This window comes from Nilaparvata lugens, chromosome 7, assembly GCF_014356525.2.
Source record: "Nilaparvata lugens isolate BPH chromosome 7, ASM1435652v1, whole genome shotgun sequence".
NCBI lineage: Eukaryota > Metazoa > Arthropoda > Insecta > Hemiptera > Delphacidae > Nilaparvata > Nilaparvata lugens.
This window is the reverse complement of record NC_052510.1, coordinates 34,374,140-34,401,547: the sequence shown is the minus strand read 5'-3', so window position 1 is coordinate 34,401,547 and position 27,408 is coordinate 34,374,140. Positions and strand designations below refer to the sequence as shown.

Genomic DNA, 27,408 nt, shown 5'->3' with positions numbered 1-27,408 from the left:
TAATCTAAGTTTTACTAACTCAAGCTCCCCCAACCTAAGCTTTTCTCAGACCCAGCTTCCCCGAACCTAAGCTTTTCCTAACCTAAGCTTTTACTAATCTAAGCTTTACCTAACCTAAGCTTTTCCTAACCTAAGTTTATTCCAGACCCAGCCTTCTCTAACCTAAGCTTTTCCTAACCCAAGCTTTTCCCAATCTCAACTTTTTCCTAACCTAAGCTTTTCCTTATTTACGTTTTCCTAACCCAAGCTTTCCTCAACCTAAGCTTTTCTTAGACCCAGCTTCCCCTAACCTAAGCTTCTCCTAACTTAAGCTTTTTCTAATCCAAACTTTTCCTAACCCAAGCTTTCCCCAGACCCAGCTTTCCCAAACCTAAGCTTTTCCTAACCTTAGCTCTTTCCTAACCTATGCTTTCCCCAACCTTAGCTTTTCCTAACCCAAGCTTTTTCCTAACCTAAGCTTTTCCTAAGTTGAGCTCTTTCTAATGCAAGTTCTCCTATCCCATCTTTCCCTAACCTAAGCTTTTCTTAGACTCAGCTTCCCCTAACCTAAGCTTTTCCCAACCTTAGCTTTTTCCCAACCTGAGCTTTTCCTAACCTCAGCTTTTCCTAATCTAAGCTTTTCCCAACCTAAGCTTTTTTTCCTAATATAAGCTTTTCCTAAACTAAGATTTTCCTAACCTAAGCTTTTCCTGACACTAGCTTCTCCTAACCTAAGCTTCCCCTAATCTAAGCTTTCCCTAACCTAAGATTCCCCTAACCTAATATTTTCCTGATCCAAGCTTAGGTCCTCCTAACCTAAGCTTTCCCCAATCTAAGCATTTTCTAACCTAAGTTCTCCCTAGGTAGCCAAAAATGGAGTTGCAATATTTTTATTTGCCCAAATATCTCGAACAATTTTGAGTTTAGGTAATCAAGTGACTGGACATTTTTTCTTTAGAATTTATCATTCTATTAAATCCAACAGTTTAAAATACCTATCAATCACCATGCAAACAGGTTCACCTCTTTTAAATCAAAAATTTGCACTTTTTCACACATTTTTTTGCAATATCTCAAAAACTAATGAAGTTATGAACCTGAAATTAGTTTCATTGGATTTCTCGTCAAATTTTACATAAGATAGCACTAGTTTTGAACATATTGTAGCCATAAAAAAATTATTAAAAATAAAAATTGATATAAAAATTTTGAACTTTCCGCCATGTTTTTTCAGCTAATCCTTGGAAATTGACAACAATGTTATACATGGTTGATCTCGTCTGGATCTCCTCTATCGATCTATGTAGGTCTCAATGCTAGATTCCGCGGCCCATATACTAAAGTGCAGCCGTTTTCTTTTAATTCTCTATAATAAAATGTTTATGCAGTCTGTTGAGATTTGACGTATTTATTTTTACACTTATTCTTTCTTAAATGTATTTTTTAAAGGTAGGCTAGTTTATAATACAAATACAGTAAAGCTAAAGTTTATCTGATAAGCTCAATTTTTATGTTGCGTGATTCAATTAGGCCTATTTAAATTGTGCCAGCAATTAAATTTTCTAAAATTTGGACAGCAAGGATTACAATTTTCAACTGAAGCTTTCAGTTGGGTAGCCTACCTATTGAATTTACGTATAGAGATTTGGTGAAAGACTCCAATGTTGGCCATAAAATGTAACTTTTATTCAGAAGACAAAATATTCCAATAGAGAAGTAAAAGTAAAGAATAGAATTGATTTAATTTTTTATAATAATATACAAAAACCATTTGAAGTAAATGAAATGTTAGTCAAATTTGTAGGTTAGAATTGGAGTGCAAGGATGGTAATCTATTTAAAACTCTTATTTATTTATTGGATAGAGCAAACAATACAATAGTCGGTAAAGAAAAAACAGGCTAATTTTTCAAATCCAATCAAATTTTATTCACCAGTTAGCCAACAACAGTTTTACATGAAAATTAATAAATAATTTGTAGTTAAATAATTGGCGTGGCTAGAAAAAGAAATCTTGTGCTCTAGCATCTATTGCCTAAAACTTCTTCTATTTCCTAATTTTGTCTAATTGTCCAAATATTATGTAGGTAAGGTATGTCCATTTCAATTTATACACTAAATGATCAATCTGAATATACAAATCAGAATAAAACAAACAATTGATATGAAATTCAAGTCAAGTCGCACTTCATACAACAAATATTATTACTATTTTTACACGAGTAACTTGAGCATGAAGAGTAACATAAACTACATTCTACTTGGAATTGTGCTTTAGTAAACTAGGCTTATATCCTGCTTAATTATAATCTTTCTATTGCTTAAAATTTCTGAGAAAGTGCACTATGTGGGTGTCTGTCAATAAATCTTTATTATTATATAGGTAGTTCTTCTTCAGATGAATATCTTTCTAAATGGCAATAAAATACGGTATATCTTTTTCCAAATGTATGAATCTACAGTAATCAATTGATTGCTTGGAAAGATCATCAAAAAATCATCTGGTTTGTTCATACTAATTTAAAACTCACGTCACTTCTAGAAAAGCTCATACACTGCAACCTATGGGAGTAAAATAATATACATCGACTTTTTGTGATAAACATTGATCAGTACGGTATTGTATGGATTTTAAACCTACACAACCCATACCAAACCTTACTAACTTGAGTGTCAGAAGCTATAAAATCATTTTATTTCAATTTACTTCCCAAAGTGCTATTCCCAACAACTTTTTTCCTCTGCGCGGCTAGAGCTGTCGCTAAGGGATTGCGCCTTTAGTGAGCAATTGTAGAAACCAATTGATTAACAAGTTCTAAACTTGAATTATTCTTCTTTATAGAATGGAGTGCAAGAATATTCCGGCTAAGTTCCATCGTGAAAGAGTTGGCGTTGCATCTAGTGCAGATGCTCCATTCACCCATAACAAGATCGAAGGTAAAGGTCTAATTTGTTTCTCATTGAACATCACCATTATTAAGCAAGCTGCAAATGTCACGTTGAATATTATAATATTCAGTGTAGGCTATAACAAATGTAAAAATCTGGTGTGGCGCACTCACACAACTTTTCTTTGCTGTTATGAAAATTATTGATCACATGACGCTAGTGTTCACGCGCATCTCAAGTCTACTATCCAAAGACCTGAGCCAGCTGGGGACAGGACAATAACGCTGGAGACACACGAGGTCTGCTATCTCTTCATAGTGAATGATTTAATAGAATCAACAGTTTGCAATTGAATAATCACATTTTCTCGAATTTCAAGCTTATTTTCAATTTTAATTAATTGTAGAGATTTTTATTCTCAATCTTTACCATTTGAAATTTTATCTGAAGCCTGATAATTGGGAATCTAAAATCAAACTTAGCATAGATGGGGCGGAGCTCCTGAAATTGCTACAGATATGGGACTTGTGGCAGTTGATAGAGCTTATCGATGACTATTTTTGGTATAAACTTGATCACGAAATGCGAAAAACCATGTTTTTTAAAACATTCTCGCCATTTTAGCCGCCATCTTAAATTGCAGTTAATCGAAATAATTGTTCGTGTCAGATCCTTACTTACTTGTTACTTGTTCAGTCTTCGCCACAGTCGGTGACCGGGGAATTGTCAGTATTTCCTCATGCTTGAGGAGGTCAGTGAATGTTGTCAGCCGCACGTCCTGCCAGATGCTGATAGGTGTGGTCCCGGATGTACTCTGACAGCGCATAATACGGCCTGGCTGTCAGATAATGCTTCAATGCAGCAGAGAAGAGCCTTTCGTCTTCCAGGGCCTTCATGGTAGCAGGTTATAGAAGTAGGCTCCAGCATAGGCTGGTGAGCTTTTATATTTTTTCAGTCGGTGTTGTGGAAGGTACCTATGTTTTTGGAATTCCTTGTTCAACAAGGCTTGTCGCCCCGCTGTTGTGGTTTAGCTTTCCTTGCCAGAATCGTTGCTTCCAGGATGTACAGAGAGATCACGGTGAGTAGTTTGTATTTTTTGAAGAGTGGTCTACAGTGCTCTGTTATGTTCATTCCAAGAATAGTTCTAAGTGCTCTCTTTTGTAGTATTAGTATTTTGTTGAGATGTATTTGTGATGCTGAGCCCCAGGCCACTATGCCATATCTCATGTGTGAAGCGAACAGGGCATGATATGCAGTTAGTGCTGTCTTTTCACCTGTTATACTTGTCAGGCGTCGAATTACATAGATTGCAGATGATAACTTCTTACTTAGTTGTTCAATGTGGGGCTGCCATGTTAGGTTCTGGTCGATGATGATTCCCAAGAATCTTGTATGTGAGGTTTGGCTATTTGGGGAAACTTCCAGGCTATTGTTTGTAGGTTGGAATTTTATGTGTACTGTTTTCTGTTTATTTATAGTGAGGTCCAGTCTATTGCATTTTTGAGTGGCTTCTTTCAGTGCTTCGACTGTTACATTTGGCTCCTGATTTTTATGTGGTACAAGTATATTAGTATCATCCGCAAACAGTATGCACTTGTTTCTGCTATCTATTTCATATGGGAGGTCGTTTATATATATAAGGAATAAGAGAGGTCCGAGTATAGACCCTTGGGGCACACCTCTGTTTACTGCTCTGGGTGAGGATTTATACTGGATAATGCTGTTTTCTTTGTGATGGTCTAACTCGACATATTGAGTTCTGTTTGAGAGGTAGTCCTCCAACCATTGGAGAGCTCTTCCAGTTACATTGAGATTACTCTGTTTCTGTTTCAAATTTTATAAGTTTAAAAAAAAATTCTATCTACTCATTGACTTACGTTAGGTATTCATTTTCTATTTAAATTTCATAAAGTTGGAACCTACAAAATTCGGAAATCTCAAACTCACAACAGATTTTTATTATCTACTATGGCTAATTGTATCTTAGTCGACTTGAAATTTTTTTATCAAGAACTTGATACACTAGAAATAATGAGGAGTTCACTATTGTCCTAATATTGCAGCTATTATAACTCAATATCAGGGCACCGAGCTTCGCACGTTATTTATTTATTGATAAACAAGACACAATTCTTTAAAATGATTGGGGAAGGATTAATATGCACAGCCCAAAACTGTTTCTTCCCCGAATTTTGATTCATACACTATAAATAGTCCAAAAAGTAGGTTATGTTCCATACACTTGAATTCAGGTCCAATTTCCAGTCCAGACATTTGAAAACAGAAAAGTTCCAATTTAGATTGTTTACAAACCAAATTGAATTAAAAATAACACTCACTAATTACTTGAAACTGTAAAATAATGATTAACTTTGAAAATTCTGATATTCTTATATTTAGAATGATATACCATGTTATATTCAGTTATTTCACCTTTCAAACCCTTAAGGTTTCTTTATCTTTCAGGTCGTGTTTATATTTTACAGCTGGCGGCTATACGTCAGTCTATAAATTTCGGGGATAAGATAATTTGAGTACATTTTTTATAAACTGCATATTCTGAAAATTCATACCAAGCACATTTGTTTGATACCTTTTTCATAAGATTTGTTCTACTAGAAGCCATGATATAAATAAATAAGCTTTATTTGTCATAAGGGCCATGCCCCATACAAAGAGTTGTACACTAACAATACATAAATTACAATTACAACATCAACACAATTGATCAACTCCTCTTCGAATTCTGGATAACACTATTGAAATGAAATAGTTTGATGTAGACTCCTTAAAAATAACAAGAACACAGATTTAAAGCTACTAAAATATCATTGATTGTATATGGGGGAGTAATTTTACATGTCACCGTGACATAAAAAGCTGTACTAGTAAAACAATACACTATCTTTCAGATATTGAATATTGACTAGACATTACAACAAAAGATAAAAACAGTAGCCTGCTCCTCAAAAGCACCAACAACTTTTACTACAACTTTATAAACAACCTGTAAAACAACCCTTCAGTTCCAACAATATTTGTGATTATTAATGAACAATTACAATGATATTAAAAAAAAAAAAAATAAAAGATCATCTCGTAGTCTCTATGATGTAATTTCGCACGTTAATTGCATTAGTAATATATTTGTAAATATATCTTATTTTATCTGGTGTTACATTTGAAAGGAGAACTAGAGCTTTATCTTCATAATTAACTATGTTTGCTACATATTTATTCAGAAACTGTTGTCTTATTTCTACATACATCGGGCAGCGTACAAGAACATGAGTGGGTGTTTCATCCTCCCGCATGTTACAAAGCGGGCAGTACTCAGTACTATCTATGTAAATTCCATGGTTCTCTAGATAAAGGTAAAAACCAAACTTCGAAGCCGTTCGTAGCTGTGTAAAACATCTTATATATTTAAATGATGTCCTCACTCTAAGCTGGTCGCCAAGAACATAATTGGGATTTAAAACCTTCCAAAATGGGAAAGAAATTGAATTAAATGCTTCCTGTTTGTCTACTTCGTACAATGCTAAACCATGCCTACTTACAATATCCCATTTCATCCTACTAAGTGATGCTACCAAATATCCTTGTTGGTTCAAATCAGTATTGAAAAAGGCGAAATCTAACTGATTCTTTACCAAATTCACCCAGTTGAGACTATTTCTGTTCTGATAGAAATGACTTCCTGACAAAATTATAAGTTTTCTAAGGCAAATCTTTGGGTACCTGTCTTCTGGCATGTTTAATATTTTTATCAACCATGTTAAAATGTTGAAGATGATCAAATTAACTATTTTTACTCTTCCTGTCTCCAAACGTAATACCCAGCTCGGTGTACATGAGCCTAAAAACAATAATCTTTTGAAAAACCAGAGTTGAACTTTCTCTACTTGCTCAGCACAGGCCAAGCCCCATACTTCCGCCCCATACACCGCCGTCGGAAGGACTACTGCTTCAAACAGTTTTATTTTGCTATCCCATGAATCCGAACGAGCGTTTCTCAAAACCTGTAGCATTACTTCGCTGACCTTTGGATTTGGATATTATAGATGAGCAGTGTACATTGAAACGACCTGAAGAGCTAAACTCCAAGCCCAAGTATTTATATCTATTGCAGACCTCTATTTCATCGCCCTTATAATAGAAGGGTCTGTTTTTTCTCAACCTTCCTTTATGAAATGGAATTATCTTGGTCTTGGAAATGTTGACCCTCAATTTCAGACTTTCACAGTAATCCTCCTAGCATTTTATTTTGTTTCTCATGTCGGAAGGACTGTCTGCAAGGATGACAATGTCATCCGCGTACAAGAGAATTAGAATATCAGTGGAATCATCTATAGGTATGCCAGATAAACCTTTCTCTCTAAAGTAATGTTCCATGTCTGAAATATAAAAAGAGAAGAGAAGTGGACTGATAGAATCCCCCTGTAAAACGCCTCTATCTACTGGGATAGATACATTCATATGGACCAGCTCTGCCTGTCTGTAAAGCTGACTAAGGAATCTTATAATCTTACCACTCACTTCCACCCTTCCCAACTTGTACCACAGATCATAATGAGGTACTCCATCGAATGCGGCTTCATAATCCACAAATAATGCATAGATAGTCTTATGTCGGAATTCTACATTTTGAAATAGTATTGAGTGTAAGACGAAGATGTTATCAATGCAGCCTCGATCTTTTCTAAACTCACTTTGTCCTTCTGGAAGAGCACCGCTATTTTCCGCCCACAACGACAAACGGATCTCAACTATTGTTGTAAGAATTTTCACAATTGTATTAATTAGGGTAATAATTCTATAGTTGCTAGGCTCATTGGGATCTCCTTTTTTGTGTAGTACAACATTAGTATCTTGCACCACTCATGTGGTATTATTTGACTATTGAAAACCTTATTTAGAAGGTTCAACAAATATACTCTCCAACAATGTGGTAAAGCTTTATAGAACTCATTAATTACATCAGTAATTAATGAGAAGCCATGATATAAGGATTAGAATGTTCACCACGACGCCCCCCGCCAAACAACTTTAGAAATTCGTCCAATTTCAATTTAATGGAGATGAGCACATTTTTTAAAAACTTCATATTCTGAAAATGCATAATGAGCACATTCATTTGATACCTTGTTCTTAAGATTTGCTTCACTAGTAGCCATGATATTAAGCTCAGACTGTTCACCACCAACCCCCTCGTCATTATTAAACTCGGTTTCACAGTGAGGGTGATCAGCACATTTTTTCAAAGTGCATATTCTGAGAGCACATTTTTTTGGTACCACTCTCAAATCATTCGCTTGAGTGGGTGAGGCTGGCTTGAAGCTGGCCCCTTTTCAGGGGCTTTTTTTAGGACAAGGGAATGAGCACATTTTTTTTAAAGTGCATATTCTAAGAGCACATTTTTGGCATCATTTCGAAAGCATTCGGTTGAGTGGGTGGGGCCAGCCCCACCCATTAAATGTGCTTTTTTAGGACAATGGAATGAGCACACTTTTGGAATGAGCACCGATTGGCTAATTATCAGCTGATTTCCGAACGCCTACCCAATCAGTCAATCTGAGAGCTTCCTGCCCTGTCGACTCATCTGAAAAACGTCTCATATGGCTTGGCTCTAAATCTTACGAACGGCCCGTTAATTCTCGGTTTCTTTCTCTCTTCAGTGATATCGTTATGTTGGTACTGAGCGTCTACTTGATGCAGCCATTATCCCTCACTACTTACCGTATTCAATACAAACATTCTTTGATTACTCACGTTACTTCATTTAGTACTTGGTACTCAAAATAAATGCATCTGATTTCCGGTAACCACACATTATGAAAATATTTTTTAGATTTATGCTGAACTTTTGCATTTTGCTTGCAAAAACTAATAACGCTACGTAACTAGCACTTAGCAGCAGACTCAAGTTAGGCGGCCATGTATGTGGTTCTATAACTCGACAAAAATTGACGATCCGGCCGCATCGATCACAGGGCGTTTGGTGGGAATGATATTAAACTGTTCAGCTCTGTGAAAGTTGCCCCCCTATCGCTCGTCTGTGTCTTATGATATGAGATCGGAGGTTGAAAAAGATTACCCTGGTATAATCCTGCTTACAAAGAATAATAATTCATTCTCTTCAGTGACCACTTAACTTCCTATTGTGAGGTCCACGTTTTAATGGCAGTGTTTGATTAGCAATGGTATTGCTATCCTTGTCTATCATTCAACAAAACAGATAGCGCTATCTTTTTCTCGCTTTGCTCTGTTGCCAGATCGTCTTTTAACAATGTTGAATTAATAATAAATTTACAAAATATTTCATCTTCATCATTAAAATTCAGTATGAAATCATTGGAAAATATAATTTCGTGCTTAATAAAATAAAATTGAATATTTTAAACAAGAATTGACAGTTAATATTATATCAATAAACCTGTAATAGCTACCGTCTATAGAAGGCATTGACAAGACAGAGGATCGGCAACGTTGTTTTGCTATCTTTATCCACTGCCATTATAACGTGGACCTCACTATAGAATGGTTGTGCATATCATAGAAAATATATGAGCAGTGATGATAAACGAAAGATGATGGGTGAGCTCATTAAGCTTACTACATCCTAACAAGAATTTATTTCCTACTGTAATCACAACTTACAAAATTTCATTCAGTTGGCAGTGTCAAAAGGGAAATCTTTATACAGTTTTTGGATATCTCATATTGTAGTTTTGTAAGTTTTAATTGTCTGTATTGTGAATATTTCATACTTATATTGTTGAAAAATGTAATAGTGTGATATTGAGTGGATTTTATTGTAGTTGTTTTTTCTGTGTATCTTATATTCTTTTGCAGGTTATTGAACTGAATGAACTTTGATTTTCACCTTGTGTTGAACCTTGAGCTTTTAGTCTGAGAATTGACCATGTTTTTATTGAATTTGCCAACTTGTTGCTTAGTTGTCGAAATTAAAGCAATTTTCGAGCATTTTTCAAATACAATTTCAATTTCATGTCGAAAAAGCTTCTGTATTTTGGAATTGTACAAACGTTGATTTTTTGCAGCTTTGGCTTTTCCACTGAAAGTTATGCTCAACGCTAGTGGAAGGGGAATAATTTTCAGTGAAAAGGCCACAGTCCGAATTGAGACGTAACCGGAAAAACATCGTGTAACGGTGTGCGAGCCTCGGTCCTCTGAATGGGTCAATTTCCCATTCAGAGGGACAAATTGACAAATTTCAGTTATCAGTAAGTTTTATCTATATAAATAGGAAATCAAATTTTATAGAGTTAGTAGGAGACGAATCAGGAAATTATTTGTGCCTGTGAGTTCAAATATAGTGAGTTTTCTTAAATCGTATGTGAGTGTTTCTGAAGAGTCCAAGTTTGAATATTGTTAAAATGGTTAGTGCCAAACTCTTGTTGTTTTCTTATATAGCTCAAAATTCATAGAATGACCGAGGCCCAAACCTACAGTAGTTGCAGCAAGTTAGCAAGTACCCAAGTATTGAAATTAAAAATTGAATATGCCTTCTTGACCTGAATTGATTGCTGAATAACTTTGTTTTGTTTGAAAATTTGAAATGTGACATGATTTTATTTATTAGTTTTGATTAGTTTAATAAGCCTGAAGTTAAATTTTATTAATATTTTCCATTATAGTTCCTGGCTCGTAGTTGCTAGTTGCTAGTTGCTAAACTAGGTGACAATTGAATAATGATAATAATCTGTGCATTTGAATGAACGAACCCACTATAAGCTCCCAAACCAATCAAGGATTCAAAAGATATTTCATAGCAGTATAATTTTAGCAAATATTATTGAAGAGAAGAAACATCCCCTTGATATACCTCGCGCAGCAGTAGTATAATGTCTATCGAACCACATGTATTTTTATATATTTCATATTTTGGAAAATTAACTAAGTCATCGTATAGAGAGATTCTCGGCTACATAATTTTATGTACGGTGTGAGTTGAAGAGGCTTATAAAACCCTCCACCGGTTACAAGAAATTTCATATTCAATATTTAATAATTTCATCACTTACATGCCTTGTAATGAAGTAATAACAAATTTCATTAAAAGCTTATTATTCCTTGGTATTCTGCTGTTGTTTCTACTTGCTTTTTCTCCTGTTTCAGTTGAACTGGTTTGTTGCCGCTTCAACGGAACTTGCTATTATACCACACAACCTAGAACATCACCATCTAGTGATGTCATCTCTTAATCCAATTTCCATCAGCATCATCATAAACCAGGCTCCATCATAGATTACTTCTGCTCAGACTTGGATCACCATGCTATAATAAGTCAATTGATAACATATCCGATATGTCAATAATCCTCATTTTATAGTAAACCCTTGAGATTGAAGTGCTAGATGAATTACTTGAAAAGGTGACGGTCAACCCGAATTTATGTTTCTTGAATTATCTTTGTCCGGTTGTGAATCACCCAGAATTGAGCATGGGTTTTTGCCAGATCAATGCGAATGAAGTTTACCATGAAAATATTTTAAGGGACGGTTTCCGAGCTCGGGATCTAGCTAAGTTCTAGACTTTAAACAGCTGGAGTCAGAAAACTGGCTTTCTGAAACGGGGCCTCGTCGTAGTCCAAGTTTAAATTAAACTTCGAAAAACTAGAAAGTTGAACACAAAATAAAATAACGAGTAAATTGTGTAAAGTTTCAGCTATTTTAATTATTTAGGAATGCTTCATTCAGTCAAGAAAAAACGTTACCAACATTTTAGAAATGAGAAAATAAATATCTTAAAAACCATGACTACGCTCCATTTCGGAAAGCCAATTTTCTGACTCCAGCTGTTTAAAGTCTAGAACTAAGCTAAATCTCGAGCTCGGAAGCCTATAATTATGTCTCCTAGTTGCTTTACTTTCAAGTTACTTAAACATAAATTTATTCTAATCAATTTTTTTTATACAGTGATGAAAAATCGTTAGCGATCCATACCGATATTTCCATCAGTCAATAAATGAAATTAATATTCATGTAATAGGAAAAAAGACTTACCACTTTTGTATTAACTTATTGTTAACAAGATAGCTGACAAACAAGGCTCTCTGGGCCGCTTTTGGTAAAGTGAGGAAGTTGTTTTTCAAATTGATAATTACATTCTACTGGAAGCGGCTGGAGAGGTGTCTACACGAAGAAACTATTATTCTACACATATCATATAGTTAAGTTAGTTGAGTTGAAAATGTATTTATACAGAGTAAGTCATAATGTATGGGAACCCTTCAATAAGTTGGAGACTGTTGTAGTTATAATACTGTAACTTTCAGGATAAGTTATTGGACGAATACTCTACCTTTTGACGTACAACTGAATTTCAACCCCTCATAAGGAAGGGGGTGACTTAGGGGTTGTAACTCCAATATTGTTAACACCCATTGTGTGCTACATCATTTTAAATGCTTTTTTAAAACTAGAAAGATGGCATCAATAAAAATGTTCTATGATACTTCTACCAAAAATGGCGGCTGATTGAAGTTTTAGTTTGTAAAGAAATGATAGGTAAAGTAATGAAACTTAAATCAACACTTTTTTGAATGAATAACGAAACACATTGAAAAACATGGTTATTTATTTAGTAATCTGTCTGCTACTAACATTTCATTTTAAAAGATGCTTGAAATGACCTCCTTCTCTCGTTTGACAATGTGCCAGTCTGTCATGAATGTAAATGAAATGAATATAGTAGTATGTAAAATAAAATGTAAATAGTAGCAGACTGATTACTAGATAAATAACCAGTTTTTTCAATGTGTTTCGTTATTCATTCAAAATGTCACTCGTAAATGTGGATCTTCTAGAGCTAGATTAACACTAATTCCACTTCTGTATTGAATTGCAACTAGCATTTCGCTTCTGGATAATCAGTGTGATTTTGACTTATTGAAAATATTGTTCCCAATAAATATCCCAATTTAGTATGGCTGATAATTTATGTTTCTTCCGATGATAAAATTAGTTCCTTGTATGTGTAATGTGAACGTTGTGTTTTTACTTGAGTGTTTTGTGTTGTTGTAAGATACAGAATGACCCAAAAAGGATGATCGGTTTTTAAATTACTATAACTTGAATAATTTCCAACATACATTTAGTTTTCTATATTTCTGTGTTTGTTCAATTGTCAAATTTCAGAAAACGTCATAATTAACATACGTGATACTGTAAAGAAAGAGCGGCAAACAAAGGCCAAAAGATAATCACGCCACCTAATGGAACGTCGACGACTTTGAAGCAATTTTGTTAATTATGACGTTTTCTGAAATTATACAATAATTGAACAAGCTCATAATATATAGAAATAAAATGTATGTTGGGAATTATTCGAGTTATAGTCACTTAAAAGCCGACCATTCTTTTTGGGTCATTCTGTAATAACCTAAATCTCTTGAATTGTATAACCTACAAGTTGATAAAATCTAATATTTGGGCACTCTGTTTGTTGAAGTAGTGTAATGGTGATCTTTTTTAACAATTTGATTATTTTGCCTCTAAAATAAGTGTTTTTGTTTAGAATTATATCGTAAAATTGTAATTGAGTCTATTTTTACTATTTATGAATTAAACAGCATTATTATTATAATTATTGAATTCATGTCATTTTTTCCGTTTTCTCACTTTAAGTACTCTATTGTTATTATTTAAATCCACTTTTGGCGTCTACTAGACCTGGTAGCAGCTACTGAAAATCGGTTTATTATCCCTGTGAGGAGGGATTCGGACGGGACGTTGCTAATTATATCCTGCCAAGAGGTGGAATCATATTTTTTAATGGGTCACAATTTATCAACTTCGTTAATTCACTCATACATACAGCTGAATGGAATGAACGGACTGGAATGATTTGAAAATATAAAATATTAGGGCCAGTTTCTGAGCTTGGGATTTAGCTAAGTTCTAGAATTTAAACAACTGGAGTCAGAAAATTGGATTTCTGAAACGGGGCGTCGTCGTAGTCCACGTTTAAATTAAATTTTGAAAAACTATAAAATTTAACACAAAATAAAACAAAGAGAAAATAGTGTAAAGTTTTAGCTATCTATTTTGAATTATTTAGAAATGTATCATTTCGTCAAGGCAATAAACGTCTCCAATAATTATAGAAATGAGAAAATGAAGATTACCATAAAAACTATGAATACGCCCTTTTTCGGAAAGCCAATTTTCTGGCTCCAGCTGTTTAAAGTCTAGAACTTAGCTAAATCCCGAGCTTGGAAATGAGCCCTTAAATTTACTTGACGAACAAGTGGAAATGTGGCAGCACATCCACCAGAGACGGCACTCTTATTTTAAGGGACGTGAGTTTTTTTTGTCTTATTTACACTTGCATATTGCATAGATATAACTGTGATTAATTATTTTGAATTTGAAGTTGCAATGGAAATTGAGATTTTATTCAATAAGTAAAGAAGATGTCGATATAAAAAACTAAAATATAATTTTTTAAACAATAAATAAAGAGCGCAAATGATTTATACGTTATTAAGAATTAAAAATTTTTATGATAGTCTGTTTTTCCAATTTTTTGTGGAAGTTTTTTACTGAACGTGTTCCTCGAAAGAGCGGGTACAGTATGTGAAATGATGATGTGGACATGGAAAGGATATAATATAATTATCAATATTTTTGATGGATATGATATAATATTATTCCAAGGTGGGGTTCGATTATTAAGCAGAGCCAGTTCAAGTGCGGTCACTGGTTTAAAGGAGTACGGTAGCAGCCGTGAATCTTTCATCGTTTTGAGCGATAAGATATAATATCTTATATAATAACTGCATTCTATATTGTAGGCACTTACAGGTAGGCTGTATAACTATGTGCATAATATTTTTTTTAAATAGAAATCTAAAAAAGCATAGTTAATTATTTGATACTTGACACAAGAAAGTACCGGAGCTATGCTCCGGGAGGGTATGGAATGCCTCCCATGTGGAAGGGAGTATACTGTAGTCTTCCCCCTGGGAATTTTTTTCTTTATCAAATAAAATTGGCCAATTTGTATCAATTTTGATTACTATTCAAACGAAATTTTTCCTGTGTCAGGTTTAAATAAAAATCATCAGCATTAGGTCAATAGTATTTTATATCATGATGACGATTCATTTTCATGTTTCAGTTTTAGTTGAAAGACAGCAAACATAACATATACAGGATTAGAATAAGATTTAAATTCTCTTAAATGTATTAATTGGGATAAAATTAAACTGCTGAATATATGCCTAGGTAGGTACTAATAGTGTTCCGCTCTGTTGTGCACCGGTTTGAATCTAGCCCTGCTTGGCAGTAATATTAATGAAAAAAATCCTCATAATATTACTGAAAACGGAATGAAATAAAAATTCTCATTGCAAGTAAGTTACCTATATAGCTTTCAAAAAGTTTCATCAATTTACCAGGACATGAATCGACTATTTTTCTTTGCCATTTTCAATTAATTAAGTTACTGTAATTGAAAAATTAATCAATATTATAATCAAACATTTCAATAAATTACTTAAGAATTTTCATTCATTCTATCAATTTTGATGGCCATATAAGGAGAAGTGAATATATACGGTAACTTTGTTTCCATAATGCAATTATTATTTTTAAAATGTAATGTTATTTATCTACTTGCTTAGATCTTTCTAATTTTCAATTCAACAATATTCTGGATAAATAAGGAAGGATATTATTTATCTAGGAATTAGCCACCATCATTCAATTTTATTTGATGAAGTAGGCTAAGTTTTGTAGCTTGATAAAAAATAATAATCGAACCTGGCATTTGAAAAACTAAATCTCAATAATTATCAAAAGATCAATTTTGTCAGTCAAATCATATTTTTTGTTCATTTCAGCATGGTCGTAACAGCATATTTTATCAAAATTTTAGTCTCGTAATTCATCCATCAAACAAATTTATTCCTAGTAAATTAATATAATTCGCAATGTATGAAACTCGTAATTGAAATTAAAAATTCGCGGTCAAGTAGGAATAGGAAGTGATAAAAAGGTAACAGCTAACAAGAACCGCTATCCATCCGCTACAGTAGCGGTTACCAGGTTTAGTTGGTAGCTCTGTCTTATCACTGTTTCCGCTACCAAAGTCTGCTAGTGAAATTCGCGTTTCTTAGGCGACTCGGTGAACTTTGGTGTCACAGTGTAAAAATTTCATATCAAAATCCTTAGCATAATCAATCATTCAACTTCAATTTATTTTGTCCACTCAAATAAATTTATTCAACCGTCAAAATATTAACCGTTATCCGTTATATTTTAGGCGTTAGGCGACTCGGAATAGAGCCTCTTCGTTTTTGGACATGATGTTGGTGAAGGATTATTTTCAAAATTATAATCTTGTCATCATAGTTAATCCATCAATACGCTATTCTATGAGATTGATTTTTTCCGATTTCTAAGCTAATAATAATTCTAATTCAAATTATGGCTACGTTGCTGTACCTGTCATTAAATTGTTTACCAATCAGCTGATTGATAATAAATAATAATTCATAATTCAAGCAGAAAGCAAATTTGGGGTGATGCTCCCGATGCTGGACGCTGTCTTGACTTGCCAACAAAGTTCAATTTTCATGTTAGTTTTGAAGTAAAATGCTGATGATAAATCTATTTAATACAGTAATTATTGACAGAATTAAATGTAGGCTACTGAATGCTAAGTTCTCGTATTACCTCAGGAGGGAAGTAGATGAATGTGTGTTGAATTTCCACTAGGTGGTATATTAGCGCTAAACGAGTTTTAACCTGTTAATTGATAGATTTAAAAAATATATATTTATTTAGCGTGAATAAATTACGTGTATATGTGAAATTTGTATTGAGTGTGAGATAAGTGAAAGTTTTACCTGTTTCGGCACTGGCTCTAATGAGTTTTGAGTTATACAGACTTGTAAATCTGGAATGATGTTCATCATAATCTATGTTACACTCATTCATTTTTTATTTTTCCGAGAAAAGCTGTTTGAGTTTATAAGTTGGTCAGTTGTTATCATGAGTGGAAAAAATAATTTTTGAAAATAATCCTATGGTTTAAACATAGGTACTTATACTATAAGTCACAATATAAAATTACTTAATAATTATATTCTATTAAGTTGCCAGTGCTTTATAACCATAATATTCATGGTCCAGCAGTATCCATGTAATAAACTGTCTGCCTTTAACCCTTGGCTGTATCTACTACCAGGTGTTACTTTTCATGTGATCAGGCAACTATTAAAATCCCCATACCAGGTCATTTCCCTCTTGATAACTTTGTCAGTAATTCGTTAATCTCCAATCTGGTCTAGTCTTCAAATGCACATCCTGATCATCATATTATAATTTTTGTATTTTGAGATATTTCAGAGACCAGAACTCAGCTTCGAACAGCAGTGCTTCACACTTTAATCTTGGTGTATGGAGCTATTTTGTGTCATTAAATGCACAACTCAAATCTCTCAGTTCTTTCAGCTACCTAGTTCGTATTCATCCAAAAAATGTCAGAACAGAATCTATTCTTCCATAATTTCTGATAATCGAGGTTAATATACGTGTACCGGTAATACATTACAACTAGGCTAGGTATATAAGTAATGGTTTAATTCATAGCTGACACATATCTCCTACACTTTTTACAATATACACAGAACAATAGACCTGTAAGCAACATACTAATCTTCAAGAGCAAGATAAAAATATTTACACATCGAAGAATTAACATAGTTAAAATAAGTAACATTTAAAACTACATTTAAGTTGTATGAACTTGATATAAGATTAATTGATACAGTAAAGTTTCAATTACAGTTTTAAGTTTCAGTGGTAACAAGGTGTAATGTTAAAGATGTATTTGTACCTGGTCAGCCCTATTCCTCCAAATTCTTACGCCATTGGTCGAGCGTTTGTCGTTTTTGTCGAGGAAATTTTAGGAGCAACCTATAACACTTACTTTAAAAGAATTTTCAACTTACAATAGCATATCATAAAAGCAGGACTAAGTAGCCCAAGACTATAGCAGACTGATATTAAAAGAATTCATAATCAAAAAATTTCTGACAAAAGACAAACACTTTTGTAAGAAATATAATTTTTTTATCAACATAAATAAAAATATAAAATTAAATTGATTCACTCGAAATTCATACAAAATACAAAAATATATTAACGACAAGTTACAAGTAAACAAGATACTAGTCAGAAAATGTACAGTAACTGGTCTTTCTTCGTATTTAAACAATACGAGAAAAATGCACAAGTTTATTTATAAAAACTTTCCTCACACTTGAAATTTGAATTCTATTATTTTGTACTGTATGTAAATATTATTCTGCTATGTATAACTATTTATAACAATCATTGGCTAGCGCACAAGTTTTATCTTATGCTAGTCGAGCCAAATGAATAGACCAAGTTATATTTAGATTGATTTTTGAAAAGTTTTCTAGGCTTACATTATTATTCCATATTTAAGTTATATTTAGAACTACTTTGTTCATACTTACTGCTTTTTGTCTACTCGTCTGTAATTTTATGGCAAATAAGTTGAATTTGAGGACAATGTCATGTGGGAAGTCCTATGGAGTTTAACACTGCATATTATTGTGAGATATTCAACCACAAGGCTGAAGAGGAGTTGGTTCAGAGCTGAGCTGACCTTGATGGACCTCTAACTCCACACTACCCAAACTCCTCACTGGCTCTAACTGAAATTCCAACATTTAGCCTATATTTGCTCCATGGGACATGTCTTTCACTAAATGTATGTTCTGGGACTCCCTGTGCCTTCAGTGCATGCCTGAAGAGCCCTCTGAGCATTCAGTCAGATGCCTTCTCCAGGTTAATGAAACTCATGGGTGGGTCAGATTTGCTGTCTCTGCAGTTTCCTTTAAGAATCCTAAACGTAATGCGACCGTACTTGTCCTGCAACTCGTGGTAGCAACAGGTCCACACTGGCAGGCGTCCTTAGCTTACTCTTTTCCATCATTTCAATTGCTCTGGATAAACATTTTTTGGAGAGTTGTACAATTCGCATTATTTCAAGCTCTTCGTGCACTTATATTGGTTTTTTCACTGAACACTGCATTACTGTCTTCATTTAGGATTGACACTCCTGATCTATTCAGTTTTCCACGCCTCCTCTGATATGTCATCTGGACTTGTTAGCCATCTCTATATGACTATAGTATTCTTTCCTTCATGTACTTAACTCCTTCATGTACTCATGTGAGATAAGAGATTTACCTTCATTTTTAAAGAATTTCACATTTTTGGTGTCTTGAAATTACCTTGTTGTATCAATATGTTCTTTTCATTAATTACTATGCTTATTCTGGTTTTTGCAGGATTTGATGTAAGATGAGCACCCACATGAATTTTGGATTTCTCACAAACAGTAGATTTGATGCTAAGTGGCTGAAGACAGATCTTCAAGAAACATTGAAATGGAATCAGCTAGCTCATTCGTGGAATGAATTGATAAAAAATGGAGAAGTGTATGGTGACTTTAGCGAATCACTTGTCAACTCAGCTGGAGCGGTGGCCAAGAAAGGTGATTTTAAAATAATTTCAAAATGCGCTATTAGGTAGTTAAATTATACAGTTTCATCAGTCGAAAGTTAAATAAAGATACACTTTTCGATATTTTTATTGTAGAAAAATAAATGTCATGCTTGTCTTAAATTATATTTCTCCATCAATAACTTTATTTCTTTATTTATTCAAATAAATGGATAAACAAATAAATACATTTCAAAAAGCCATTAAAATACCATTGTACTTTATAGTTTTTAAAATATAGTAGTATTCATGAGAATGACATTATTTTACAATTTCCTCACGCCACTCTGTATAATTGGATAAAATTATATAATTGCAATAGAAAATTATCCTTTCCACTCTGGCTATTCTTCCAATATCCAATTTGATAGTTCTTTCCTTTTATATTATTTTCTTATCATTGAAAATTATGCCCACATGCGTGTGCTTGGGTAATGGAATGAGTGCGTGGGTGATTGATGAGATGATCAAACGACCTCAAAGTTCTCAATAATTTTGGGTGGTATATTTCTTCACCTGAACTATCACATACATGTATAATAATATGAAGCCTCCATTGCTCCATTGACGTTTCTCATTTGACATTTCCAATCAACGTTCAACTTTGTGTTAGTATGAAAGATAATATTATAGTAGGTAATTTTCGTAGTGACGACTATTTTAGGCTAATCTCGCCAATATCAAGTGTTGAAATGAACTCATTCATCCACTGGTATTTCTATGTGATTCATTGAATATATTCGGAATAGGTAGATGGGGACGCATGAAAATATTACAATTTCGCACTATAAGGCAAGGCCGATATTTGATAATGATGTATAACCGAAATTAGTTTCTTCTAGTCGTTTCATTCAGTATGTTTGACCAGTCCTTGCAGTTAAGTTAACCTCAGTGGTTAAGCTATGTCAGATACAACCTGGCCAGTTCATTCAACGTTGCTTCAGAATCTTATCTATTCCCATTATGTCGATTGCAAATGATCTGTCGCCTATGAACCTTATAATACTGATCGGAGTATAAAATAATATGTAGATTAAGATATCAGTCACTTATTACTGTACAGGAATAAATTTGAGGAGATTTGAGAAGCATTGTGATTTGTGAATATGAATGTGATTTGTAGGTCACAACGGTCGTTACTACTGTGGACTGAGAACATTGAAGTGCACGTGCTGCGATGAGGTGTGTGGCCCTCAGCGAGGCTGCAACTGCGTTCCCTGTCAGAATCTCGACAAGGAGGACTCGGCTAGAGTGCAGCTCAGCCAACCACCAATCGCATCCAGTCATTTTCTCGATCGGTGGGCCTGGTCTAATACACAGAGTGAGTCATCAATCAATACTTCACATTATGCTGGCCACTAACGGTTGAAAATAAATAAATAAAATGCATGAGAAACATGTAGGCTACATGCATGTTTATCATGTACACACACACACACACACACACATGTTTGTCATCAGCGAGAATTTTCTAAACAAAATAAATAACCAATTTCAATAAATAAACCACTGGAAAATTACACATTATAATGATAATGGAATAGTTCAACCTCAAATAGAGCAGCAAAGAAAAAATAACAAAAAACCGGAAGTACAAAAACCTAACCTCAAAAAATTTTGTTCGAAGCCTTTCCCTGTGATTAGACAACAATGTATGAAGTCATGTGTATCATGCATGTTCTACCGTTAGTGACCAGCCTAATACATCGTGTTCAATACAATTTGAAATGACGACAGCGGCTTGAGTGAGTCATCAATCTACAATAGGTTCATGTTATACGACCTATTCAATACTTTACTTACTTATTCTGGCGCTACAGCCCGTTTTGGGCTTTGGCCTCCTCCACAATCTGCCTCCAAGCGTCTCTATCTGCTGCCTTTCGCCTCCAACCTCTCACTCCCATCGCTCTCAAGTCTCTCCACATCCTGCATCTATCGAACCCTCGGCCTCCCTCTTTTTCTTACAGCTTCCAGTTCCTTATACAGCATTCCTTTTTGCATTCGTTCATCGACCATTCTTTCAACATGTCCAAGCCACCCTATTATTCTTGCCTTGACGAACCGGAGAATATTTCTACCTTGCAGGATGGCTTCTATTTCGGCATTCTTTCTTATTCTCCATGCACCATTTTCATGTACTGGACCGTAGATCCTCCTCACCAGCTTTCTCTCAAACACCAGTAACGCTTTGCAGTCCTCTTGCAGGATCGTCCATGCTTCACATCCATATGTGACAACTGGTCTTATGAGCGTTCTGTGAATCTTCATTTTTGTATTTCTAGTGAGGAGTTTTGACTTAAGCAGTTTGCTATTTGCAAAGTACGCACGGTTGCCAAGCATTATCCTGCGTTTAGTTTCCAAAGATATTTTATTTCTACAGTTAATTTCTGTTCCTAAATATGTGAAGCTTGTAACCTTTTCAAACGTGCTTTCTCCTATTTTGGTGATTCCTGGATCTCCAAGTCCTCTGGTGTTCATTTCCATATATTTAGTTTTTTGTTGGTGTACTTCAATGCCTACTATCTTGGCTTCATTCTTGATCTGTAAGAAGACTTCCTCCAGTGACCGCATGCTTCTTGTAATAATTACAACATCATCTGCATACGCTAAGACCTGCGTCATTCGATTTGTGATATTGCCTCTCCTGTCAACGCTCTCCATTGTCCTCTGAAGAACAATATTGAAGAGTAAGGCCGATAGTGCATCACCCTGTCTCACGCCATCAGTTATTGTGAACTCCCTGCTCACTCTCCCTTCACTCAGAACCATACCTTTTGTGTCACTCAGGGTCATTTTCACTAAGTTTATTAGTTTTCTAGGGAACCCGTATTTTTCTAGAGCTTCCAGCACTTTAATTCTCTTCACCCTGTCAAAGGCCTGCTTGAAATCGATGAAGAGCATGTGTAGATTGATGTTATGTTCATAAAACTTTTCCATTATTTGCCTTAGGGTGAAAATTTGGTCTGTTGTACCCCTGCCAGGCCGGAATCCACACTGATACTCATCTATTATGGCTTCTGATAATGTGTTCATCTTTTCTGTCAGAATGCGTGAAAATATTTTGTAAGCTATGTCCAGTAGGGTTATCCCTCGATAATTGTTGCACGGCAAATTGTCCACTTTCTTAAAAATTGGGCAAATAAGACCCTTCTTCCATTCACTTGGCATCTTTTCTGTCCTCCATATCAATATTATTATCTTGTACAGACTCTTCACTGCAGCTTCTCCTCCATATTTCCACACTTCCGCGGTAACATTATCTTCTCCAGCTGCCTTTCCATTCTTTAATTTACTTACAGCCTCTTTTATATTTTGAAGACTTGGTTCTGTTACCTCTAAATCAGCAGTCTGATAGTTTGACACCCATTGCTCTGTGTTTGGTGGATCCTCTACACTTAGGCATATATTTTCAAAGTACTCAGCCCATCTCTTAGTAATCTGATTTTCCTCTATTATCACATTGCCGTCTTTGTCCTTGCATGCCTTGACTTTGGATTGAAATCCTACACTGACAACCTTTTGTGCTTTATAAAACTTTCTTGTCTCATTCAACGTACTTAGTTCCTCCAAGTTCTTGAGTTTACTTTTCATATGTTCTCGTTTTGCCCTTCTTATAATTTTGTTGGCTATTCTTCTTTTTTCTCTATATTTTTCTACGTTTTGACGGGTTTCTCTCTGTAACACTAATGCTCTTGCTTCATTCTTTTTTTGTACTGCTTCCTTACATTCCTCGTCATACCATTCCATTCTTCTTCCACTCCTTTTTTCTCCTATAGTTTGTTGTGCTGCTTGTGTTACTGCTTGCCTAGTTCTGGCCCACAATCTCTCAATATCATTTTCACTCCCCTCCTGTGCTATCTCACATAAGGCTTTGTCGAGTTCCCTATTCATGGTATTTTGGAATTGTTGCCTAATTTCTGTATTCGCTAGCTTCTCCAAATCCCATTTGAACCTATTTTTCTTGGGTCCCTTATCTGCCATTGATAATCTCTGGATCACTGTTGCTCTCACCATAAAGTGATCCGAGTCACAATTTGGACCCCTTGCTGCTCTGACATCTTCTATGGAGCTAGCATGTCTTTTTGAGACCAGAACATGATCTATCTGGTTCACAATATTGGTTCCAGGCATTTTCCATGTGCCTAAGTGAATCTTTTTATGTTGAAATTTTGTACTGGCAATAACAAGAGCCTGCTCCTCAGCCAGTTTAGCAAGCATTCTACCATTCTCATTGCATTCCTCGTGGAGGGTATTTTTTCCTGCTACCTCCGCTAAGAAGACCTCTTTTCCTATCTTAGCATTGAAGTCTCCTAGCAATACTTTCATGTCATGCTTGGGAATCTTGCTGACTACATTCGTTAAGTGATCATAGAAGGTTTCTTTGGCCTCTTCTGATGCTTCTTCAGTTGGAGCATAGGCTGAAAGCATTGTTGTGTTCCAGAAACGACCTTTGATCCTCAATTTGCACAATCTATCAGATATGGGTTCGAAACCCAACAAACTTTTCCTTAAGTTGGCGTTTACCATGAATGCAGTTCCATACATACCCGACCTTTTTGTGTTTCCACCGTAGTACAATCTAAAATCCTTTCTGTCAACTCTTCCTGATCCCTTCCATCACATTAGGCTGGCCACTAACGGTTGAAAATAAATAAATAAAATGCATGAGAAACATGTAGGCTACATGCATGTTTATCATGTACACACACACACACACACACACACACACATGTTTGTCATCAGCGAGAATTTTCTAAACAAAATAAACAACCAATTTCAATAAATAAACCACTGGAAAATTACACATTATAATGATAATGGAATAGTTCAACCTCAAATAGAGCAGCAAAGAAAAAATAACAAAAAACCGGAAGTACAAAAACCTAACCTCAAAAAATTTTGTTCGAAGCCTTTCCCTGTGATTAGACAACAATGTATGAAGTCATGTGTATCATGCATGTTCTACCGTTAGTGACCAGCCTAATACATCGTGTTCAATACAATTTGAAATGACGACAGCGGCTTGAGTGAGTCATCAATCTACAATAGGTTCATGTTATACGACCTATTCAATACTTTTCTTACAGCTTCCAGTTCCTTATACAGCATTCCTTTTTGCATTCGTTCATCGACCATTCTTTCAACATGTCCAAGCCACCCTATTATTCTTGCCTTGACGAACCGGAGAATATTTCTACCTTGCAGGATGGCTTCTATTTCGGCATTCTTTCTTATTCTCCATGCACCATTTTCATGTACTGGACCGTAGATCCTCCTCACCAGCTTTCTCTCAAACACCAGTAACGCTTTGCAGTCCTCTTGCAGGATCGTCCATGCTTCACATCCATATGTGACAACTGGTCTTATGAGCGTTCTGTGAATCTTCATTTTTGTATTTCTAGTGAGGAGTTTTGACTTAAGCAGTTTGCTATTTGCAAAGTACGCACGGTTGCCAAGCATTATCCTGCGTTTAGTTTCCAAAGATATTTTATTTCTACAGTTAATTTCTGTTCCTAAATATGTGAAGCTTGTAACCTTTTCAAACGTGCTTTCTCCTATTTTGGTGATTCCTGGATCTCCAAGTCCTCTGGTGTTCATTTCCATATATTTAGTTTTTTGTTGGTGTACTTCAATGCCTACTATCTTGGCTTCATTCTTGATCTGTAAGAAGACTTCCTCCAGTGACCGCATGCTTCTTGTAATAATTACAACATCATCTGCATACGCTAAGACCTGCGTCATTCGATTTGTGATATTGCCTCTCCTGTCAACGCTCTCCATTGTCCTCTGAAGAACAATATTGAAGAGTAAGGCCGATAGTGCATCACCCTGTCTCACGCCATCAGTTATTGTGAACTCCCTGCTCACTCTCCCTTCACTCAGAACCATACCTTTTGTGTCACTCAGGGTCATTTTCACTAAGTTTATTAGTTTTCTAGGGAACCCGTATTTTTCTAGAGCTTCCAGCACTTTAATTCTCTTCACCCTGTCAAAGGCCTGCTTGAAATCGATGAAGAGCATGTGTAGATTGATGTTATGTTCATAAAACTTTTCCATTATTTGCCTTAGGGTGAAAATTTGGTCTGTTGTACCCCTGCCAGGCCGGAATCCACACTGATACTCATCTATTATGGCTTCTGATAATGTGTTCATCTTTTCTGTCAGAATGCGTGAAAATATTTTGTAAGCTATGTCCAGTAGGGTTATCCCTCGATAATTGTTGCACGGCAAATTGTCCACTTTCTTAAAAATTGGGCAAATAAGACCCTTCTTCCATTCACTTGGCATCTTTTCTGTCCTCCATATCAATATTATTATCTTGTACAGACTCTTCACTGCAGCTTCTCCTCCATATTTCCACACTTCCGCGGTAACATTATCTTCTCCAGCTGCCTTTCCATTCTTTAATTTACTTACAGCCTCTTTTATATTTTGAAGACTTGGTTCTGTTACCTCTAAATCAGCAGTCTGATAGTTTGACACCCATTGCTCTGTGTTTGGTGGATCCTCTACACTTAGGCATATATTTTCAAAGTACTCAGCCCATCTCTTAGTAATCTGATTTTCCTCTATTATCACATTGCCGTCTTTGTCCTTGCATGCCTTGACTTTGGATTGAAATCCTACACTGACAACCTTTTGTGCTTTATAAAACTTTCTTGTCTCATTCAACGTACTTAGTTCCTCCAAGTTCTTGAGTTTACTTTTCATATGTTCTCGTTTTGCCCTTCTTATAATTTTGTTGGCTATTCTTCTTTTTTCTCTATATTTTTCTACGTTTTGACGGGTTTCTCTCTGTAACACTAATGCTCTTGCTTCATTCTTTTTTTGTACTGCTTCCTTACATTCCTCGTCATACCATTCCATTCTTCTTCCACTCCTTTTTTCTCCTATAGTTTGTTGTGCTGCTTGTGTTACTGCTTGCCTAGTTCTGGCCCACAATCTCTCAATATCATTTTCACTCCCCTCCTGTGCTATCTCACATAAGGCTTTGTCGAGTTCCCTATTCATGGTATTTTGGAATTGTTGCCTAATTTCTGTATTCGCTAGCTTCTCCAAATCCCATTTGAACCTATTTTTCTTGGGTCCCTTATCTGCCATTGATAATCTCTGGATCACTGTTGCTCTCACCATAAAGTGATCCGAGTCACAATTTGGACCCCTTGCTGCTCTGACATCTTCTATGGAGCTAGCATGTCTTTTTGAGACCAGAACATGATCTATCTGGTTCACAATATTGGTTCCAGGCATTTTCCATGTGCCTAAGTGAATCTTTTTATGTTGAAATTTTGTACTGGCAATAACAAGAGCCTGCTCCTCAGCCAGTTTAGCAAGCATTCTACCATTCTCATTGCATTCCTCGTGGAGGGTATTTTTTCCTGCTACCTCCGCTAAGAAGACCTCTTTTCCTATCTTAGCATTGAAGTCTCCTAGCAATACTTTCATGTCATGCTTGGGAATCTTGCTGACTACATTCGTTAAGTGATCATAGAAGGTTTCTTTGGCCTCTTCTGATGCTTCTTCAGTTGGAGCATAGGCTGAAAGCATTGTTGTGTTCCAGAAACGACCTTTGATCCTCAATTTGCACAATCTATCAGATATGGGTTCGAAACCCAACAAACTTTTCCTTAAGTTGGCGTTTACCATGAATGCAGTTCCATACATACCCGACCTTTTTGTGTTTCCACCGTAGTACAATCTAAAATCCTTTCTGTCAACTCTTCCTGATCCCTTCCATCACATTAGGCTGGCCACTAACGGTTGAAAATAAATAAATAAAATGCATGAGAAACATGTAGGCTACATGCATGTTTATCATGTACACACACACACACACACACACACACACATGTTTGTCATCAGCGAGAATTTTCTAAACAAAATAAACAACCAATTTCAATAAATAAACCACTGGAAAATTACACATTATAATGATAATGGAATAGTTCAACCTCAAATAGAGCAGCAAA

At 35.2% G+C, this 27,408-nt stretch overlaps 1 protein-coding gene across 1 annotated transcript in view; it reads left to right on the top strand.

Annotated features, from left to right (window-relative positions):
* The first annotated feature begins 16,405 nt into the window (after positions 1-16,405).
* LOC111051412 (E3 ubiquitin-protein ligase HERC2) overlaps positions 16,406-27,408 on the top strand; it is a 258,746-nt gene continuing 247,743 nt past the window's right edge. Inside the window, exons 1-3 of the mRNA XM_039431914.1 lie at positions 16,406-16,595; positions 19,225-19,430; positions 20,562-20,759. Of these exons, the coding sequence (XP_039287848.1) occupies positions 19,238-19,430; positions 20,562-20,759 (391 nt within the window). The 5' untranslated portion in view covers positions 16,406-16,595; positions 19,225-19,237. The remainder of the gene's footprint in view (positions 16,596-19,224; positions 19,431-20,561; positions 20,760-27,408) is intronic.